Below are 5639 nucleotides of genomic sequence, written 5' to 3'. Positions count from 1 at the left end.
TAGAAAAATCCCTCCTAAAATATGGGCAATAATTTGAATTAAAATACGTACCCAAAAAAATCTACACAAGTCCAAACATAATCCCATCACATCAGCGTAGAATTTCAAAATTTTTCGTCCCACTACTCGACGGATAATAATAGATTTAGGTACCGTTTGACAGGGTTTTTTAAGACGATATTTCAATAGTTTAGATGACCCCGGTTGGTAAGTATCCTGATCTACTGTGATATCCAAGTTGTTAAACCAAAAAATTTAAGCAGGAAATGATGGGAAACTTCATTTGAATTTTCCTGATTTTCCGAATGTGGGTCCTTTTGATTTTACCGTCTTTCGTTGCCAAACGAAAAAAACAAAAGAAAGATTTTTATCGATCTAACTATCTTTGGAAAGTCAGAAATGTCTTCTAGACTTGTCAAACAGGCACTTAAAGTATTGGTTCCCAAGACTTATGCAAATATATTAAATATGCTGTATTTTTTTTTCATCACATCGTTTCCTTGCATTTCAGGTAAAGATAGTGTGAAGGTAATGATATGAAATAAGATTTAGAGTTTACCGTCGGAGATGCAGCACTTTTTCTTGGTAATTTAAGTAATCCGCCTGATATGGATGCATTCCTCTAGAAGAAGTATCATCGCCGCCGGCAGCAGTTGGAACCTGATCCATCGCCAATAGCAGCAGTGATTCAATGATTCTCATCCTACCCAGTTCGGCAATAGTAGTCTCATCCAGATTAGATTAGATCATTTTGCTTGTTCTTATCTTATTGTTTTTATCTTATTTTATTGTTCTTATCTTATCTTATTAGTGGATTATCAGATTATGATTAATTTATCTTATTCTTAGCAAGATAAAACGTGAAGTCTCCCTATTCAACAAGGAGACTCTTTAAGATTAGGACTCTTATAATCTACTATTTAAGGAGACACCATTATTAAATGAGAATATCGAATATTCAGTTAAAGAAGTGACTTAGGAGAATTGGTGATCTCTTGAACAAATCACCAAGGCGCCAAGATAAGTTCATCAAGAGCATGAAGGAACAAGAGAAATCAGGAGATTTTCCCCGTGAACTGACCCGTGACGACATCCTATTCTCGGGCCCTCAACACCGCCCCAAGCTAGCTTTTGTATTCTTTATTTTGATAGAACATTAATTCACACATGCGCAGTTTTGCTCCTATCCTGTTAGCACAAATATGCATTAATCTCTTCGGAGGTTTGGTCAGGGTGGTGGAAAAGCAGCAAACAGCAGGAAGGCATGATGACCAAAGCGATACTTGCTCTCTTAGTTGCAATAATCGCCACCGCCTGGTACAAATGGAAATGGGTGACCAAGGCTGCACCAAAGAAAAGAAGTAATCCACCATTGCCGCCGGGACCGCGAGGCTTTTCGTTGGTTGGAAGCCTTCCATTTCTCAGTGCCGATCTTCATCGATGCTTTGCGGAATTAGCTCAGACATATGGCCCAATAATGAAGATTCAACTGGGTAGCAAGTTATGTATCATAGTGAGTTCATCTTCCTTAGCGAGGGAGCTTATGAGAGACCATGAACCCGTATTTGTCAATCGTGATGTACCACCATCTGCCGATATCATTTCCTACGGTGGATCAGATATGGTGTTTGGTCTCTATGGTCCACACTGGCGTGCAATTCGGTCTCTATGTGCCAAAGAGATGCTAAGCAATACGAGCCTTAACGCGTGTTACTCTCTTCGACGACAGGAGGCTCGCGAGATGCTGAGCAGACTTTACTCCCAGGTCGGTACTCCCATCAACGTTGGCCAACAAATGTTTGAGACAATTTCCAATGTGATTATGAGCATATTGTGGGGTGGCACGCTCAACGAAGAAGAGAGGAGCATCGTCGGTGTTGAAAGCTGGAAGGCCGCAGCAGAACTTTCCGCTCTGTTGGGAAAACCCGACATTTCAGATATTTTCCCTGTTCTGGCCCGGTTTGATGTTCAAGGTGTGAAAAGGAAAACGAAGAGAATCCACTCTCGGCTCGATCGGATTCTTCACTCTATCATAGATCGACAACTAGAGACTGACAGACAACAGACAGAGGAGCAAAGCAATGATCATCAAGGCTTTACTTCTGGTAAAAACCCTGTTCCCCCACTCAGAGAGAGAGAGAGAGAGAGAATCCTTTAATTAACAGGAAACTAATTAATTTCAAATAACAGGACGTTTTGTTGGCTGGATCCGAGACTTCGGCGACGACGTTGGAGTGGGCAATGGCTGAAATGATGCAGCACCCGAAGATACTGAGAAAAGTTCAAGTGGAATTAGAAGAAGTTGTTGGGATGAATAATGTTGTAGAAGAGTCCCACTTGCCAAAATCACAATATTTGAATGCAGTGGTAAAAGAAACTCTGCGACTGCACACATTGCTGCCACTCATTCTCCCCAGACGGGCAGCTAAGGCATGCATCATAGGCGGCTACACAATCCCAGAGGGAGCACGAGTCTTTGTAAACTTATGGGCAATACACAGAGACCCTACAAATTGGGACAACCCCTCCCAGTTCCAACCAGAGAGGTTCTTGAACGAAACCAACAACTTGGACTTCAACGGCAATGATTTTCGTTATTTTCCTTTTGGGTCTGGAAAGAGGATTTGTGTAGGGGTTCCCATGGCAAGGAGAATGGTGCCCTACGTTTTGGCTTCTCTGCTACATTCTTTTGATTGGAAAATTCCTGAAGGAATGGAGCTTGATCTTTCTGAAAAATTTGGGGTCACCATGAGGCCAGCAAAGCCGGTGATTGCCATTCCCACCTCAAGGCTATCTAATTCAGCTCTATGCCTGAGTTCTCTTCTTTGAGGATACCCGAATGAGGTTGCCGTTTTCTCTGTGTTAGTGCATTTCCTATGGCTCATGATGATTGTATGCAGAAAGTTTACATAACTTGTTAGACAGATAATTTATGCACTGCCCATCTTGTATGTGATATTGGGTGTGGTATTTTCCTTGATGCAAGGAAAAATCTAATTAGTGAAAGAATCTGCCAACAGCAACCTCCTGATTTAATTGGAAAAGAAAAGAAAAATAGAATATTTTATCTATATTTTGGGAATTGATTTTGTTTGATAATGTAGAAGTGGGAAATTGGAAAATCAAGGTTGTGTTTGGTAAATTGCTATTTCTATCGAAAACCTTTTGATTAATTGAAACTAGAGGTGCAAGTGATCCGAGCCTATTTTACAGTAAATCGGGCTCGTCTGGTGGCTAAATATTCAAACTCAGCTCACAGTAATCGAATTCAAGTAGCTCACGAGTATAAACTCGAGTCAAGTTTGAATGAAATGCATGAAATTTGATCGACATCCCAATACTTAGCTCGATTCGACTGGAATACACCCCTAATTGAAAACAATTATATTTAATGTCCAAGGCCCACCATTGATGCTTATAATTGAAATGTTAAATTAAAGTTTCTTCTCTCCATGGGGTTAAAATAAAATCAAGGCCTTGATGCTTATAATTGAAATGTCAAATTAAAGTTTATGGCTCCGAAGGGTTAAAATTAAATTGCTGAGTAACTCTCACATATGTGACGTGACAACACATCTATCACCAAGATGTATTAATGAATGCTCATTTTAAGTAGGGAGTAATGGTCCTACATTGAAAATTATTTTCCCAAAACTTAGTACGGTGAAACAATAGGACACTCAAAATAAATCTTGTTCCTCTTTCCTTAGGTTTGTTTAAGGTGTAAATGTGAATTAGGATAAACTTTACATTTCGGTTCAATTTTATTAATGTTTGGATGAGATGTTATTTTATATGTTAGATGAGTGTAAAACACAATTTTAAGTAAATTTTACATCGAAAATCGGTAGAAAGTTATCATCGATAAAATCGATGTAAAACTCCATCTTCTCAAAACCCGATGGATTCTCCCCCCCCCCTCTCTCTCTCTCCCTATTCTTCTTCCTCCTCGGTTTCACTCTCGTTAGTTCGTACCTACCACTACAACTTCCAGAACTAGCAGTTCTCCCCCTTCTCCCCTTATCTGGTCAGTCTTCAACTTCCACTATCAGTGTTTCACATCTATACCTCCTCTCCGCTCAGCCTCCATGCCGCAAGCTTCTTCATTTGCGTAAGAAGTTTCCATCTGTTCCTTCACCCATGTTGGTACCAAACGACAATGAATCGGAGCTCGCACCTCTTCTCAGTGCTACAATGGTAAACTGGGTTCGACCGGCATTTCCACCATCTCAAAGCACAAAGGATCAATGGCGAAGGACTAGATAATCACAGCCATGATGAAGATGTTGATTATCAAAAGAAACCCATGAGAAACTGCCATTATCGTTGTCATGAATCAGCTCAGCTCAAGCTCTTTTTCTTCCCTTCTCTCTCTCTCTCTAACTTTTCTTGTTTGCTCTCTCCTTCACCGGTGCAGTGACAAGATGTAGGGATAGGCAGGGTCATGATGGGTCTATGAAACGTTTAAGTTAGGTAAGTGGTAACTATGTATTTTGATGCCTTAACAAGCATCATTTTAGGGTTACCTAGGCCTTAGAATAGTCAAAATGTGCCATTTTTCAGTTAAATTCAATATTGTGACCTCTGAGGGTCATTGTCCAAATCTTGGGAAAACTGGAAAATTTAAGGGCTGAAATGCAGTTTTTGGGAAGCTAGTGTGAATTCCAGCTGAGAGGTGTTTCTGTGAAAAACTAAGCACAGGAGGGCGCATCATATTTGCTAAACCCAGAATTTTATCCCTCCTACTGTATTAGCATAATCCCCCCTCCTTAGCAAACCCTAGGGTGCCTCCCCACTCATTTTTTTCACCTCTAACAAACCCTATCTGCCCCTAACTGTTAAATCCTCACCTTCCATTCCTTTTAGTCTCCACCTTTCATTCTAGGGCACCCTCTCTTTAGCATCTTAACTCTAGGGAGCCGCCTAACTTCTAATCCCACCATTCAGCCCTTAGCCACTAGATCTCAACCCTCTATTTCACTCTCTATTTTAGCCATTCACTCAAGGGTGCCACCCACTCCTTTTGATCTCAGCCTTTCAGCCTAAGGCACCTAAATCTCCACCATCCAATCTTAGGAGCCCAAATCTCATCCATACATAATATTGGACGCCCTCTCCTTCTCCTCTCAGCCATAGGATCGCATTCGACCAACTCTAACCCTCTATTATCAAACCTAAGGCGCCCATATTTCTACAAAAACCCAACTATCGCCCCCCTCTTTCTCTCTAATCCCAGTTATGACCACCCTTCTCTATAAAAACGACCCCAGGGGCCCAAGAGAAGGGGTTGGTCAATCAACCCAATTCACAAGGCTACGGTTTCTTGAGGAGTTTAAGGGTTGTAAAAGGGTAGGATGCCTAGATATTGTCAAGAGGGGTTCCTGCAAGCAGTCCAACCAATCTGCAACTACCACCACTAGATTTGATCAGGCATCCTTTTTCGTTTTCTTAATTTTCTTTTATGTTATTTTTATTCCAGCAATCTTTTAGATTTAATTTTTGTTCGTTTATGTGTTTTGCATATCTAAATTCGTCTGATTCAAGGCTAAGTTGTCTCGAGGGGTTCGAGGGTTGAACGGAGGGAGAAAGCTTGTATTTCATCTTCCTGAACAGCTACCGCCACTAGATCCAAAATTTTG

At 40.9% G+C, this 5639-nt stretch overlaps 1 protein-coding gene and 1 pseudogene across 1 annotated transcript; both read left to right on the top strand.

Moving 5' to 3' along the window:
• Positions 1 to 1166: 1166 nt before the first annotated feature.
• Positions 1167 to 3069, top strand: LOC148880284 (cytochrome P450 CYP736A12-like). Its single transcript, XM_088966916.1, has 2 exons — positions 1167 to 2105; positions 2191 to 3069. The coding sequence occupies exons 1-2, from the start codon at positions 1265 to 1267 to the stop codon at positions 2247 to 2249; spliced, it is 900 nt and encodes a 299-aa protein (XP_088823042.1). The 5' UTR covers positions 1167 to 1264; the 3' UTR covers positions 2250 to 3069.
• On the top strand, positions 2251 to 2829 carry LOC148880285 (cytochrome P450 71AU50 pseudogene; annotated as a pseudogene).
• Positions 3070 to 5639: the final 2570 nt, after the last annotated feature.

Source organism: Nelumbo lutea, chromosome 1 (assembly GCF_056320005.1).
Source record: "Nelumbo lutea isolate HS-2025 chromosome 1, American lotus-T2T, whole genome shotgun sequence".
In the NCBI taxonomy this organism is placed as follows: domain Eukaryota; kingdom Viridiplantae; phylum Streptophyta; class Magnoliopsida; order Proteales; family Nelumbonaceae; genus Nelumbo; species Nelumbo lutea.
This window is presented reverse-complemented; position numbering and strand designations above follow the sequence as displayed.

Coding starts and splice junctions, on each gene's coding strand:
- LOC148880284 (XM_088966916.1), top strand. CDS start 1,265: ATGATGACCAAAGCGATACTTGCTCTCTTAGTTGCAATAATCGCCACC. Junction 2,106..2,190: donor TCATCAAGGCTTTACTTCTG/GTAAAAACCCTG, acceptor TTCAAATAACAG/GACGTTTTGTTGGCTGGATC.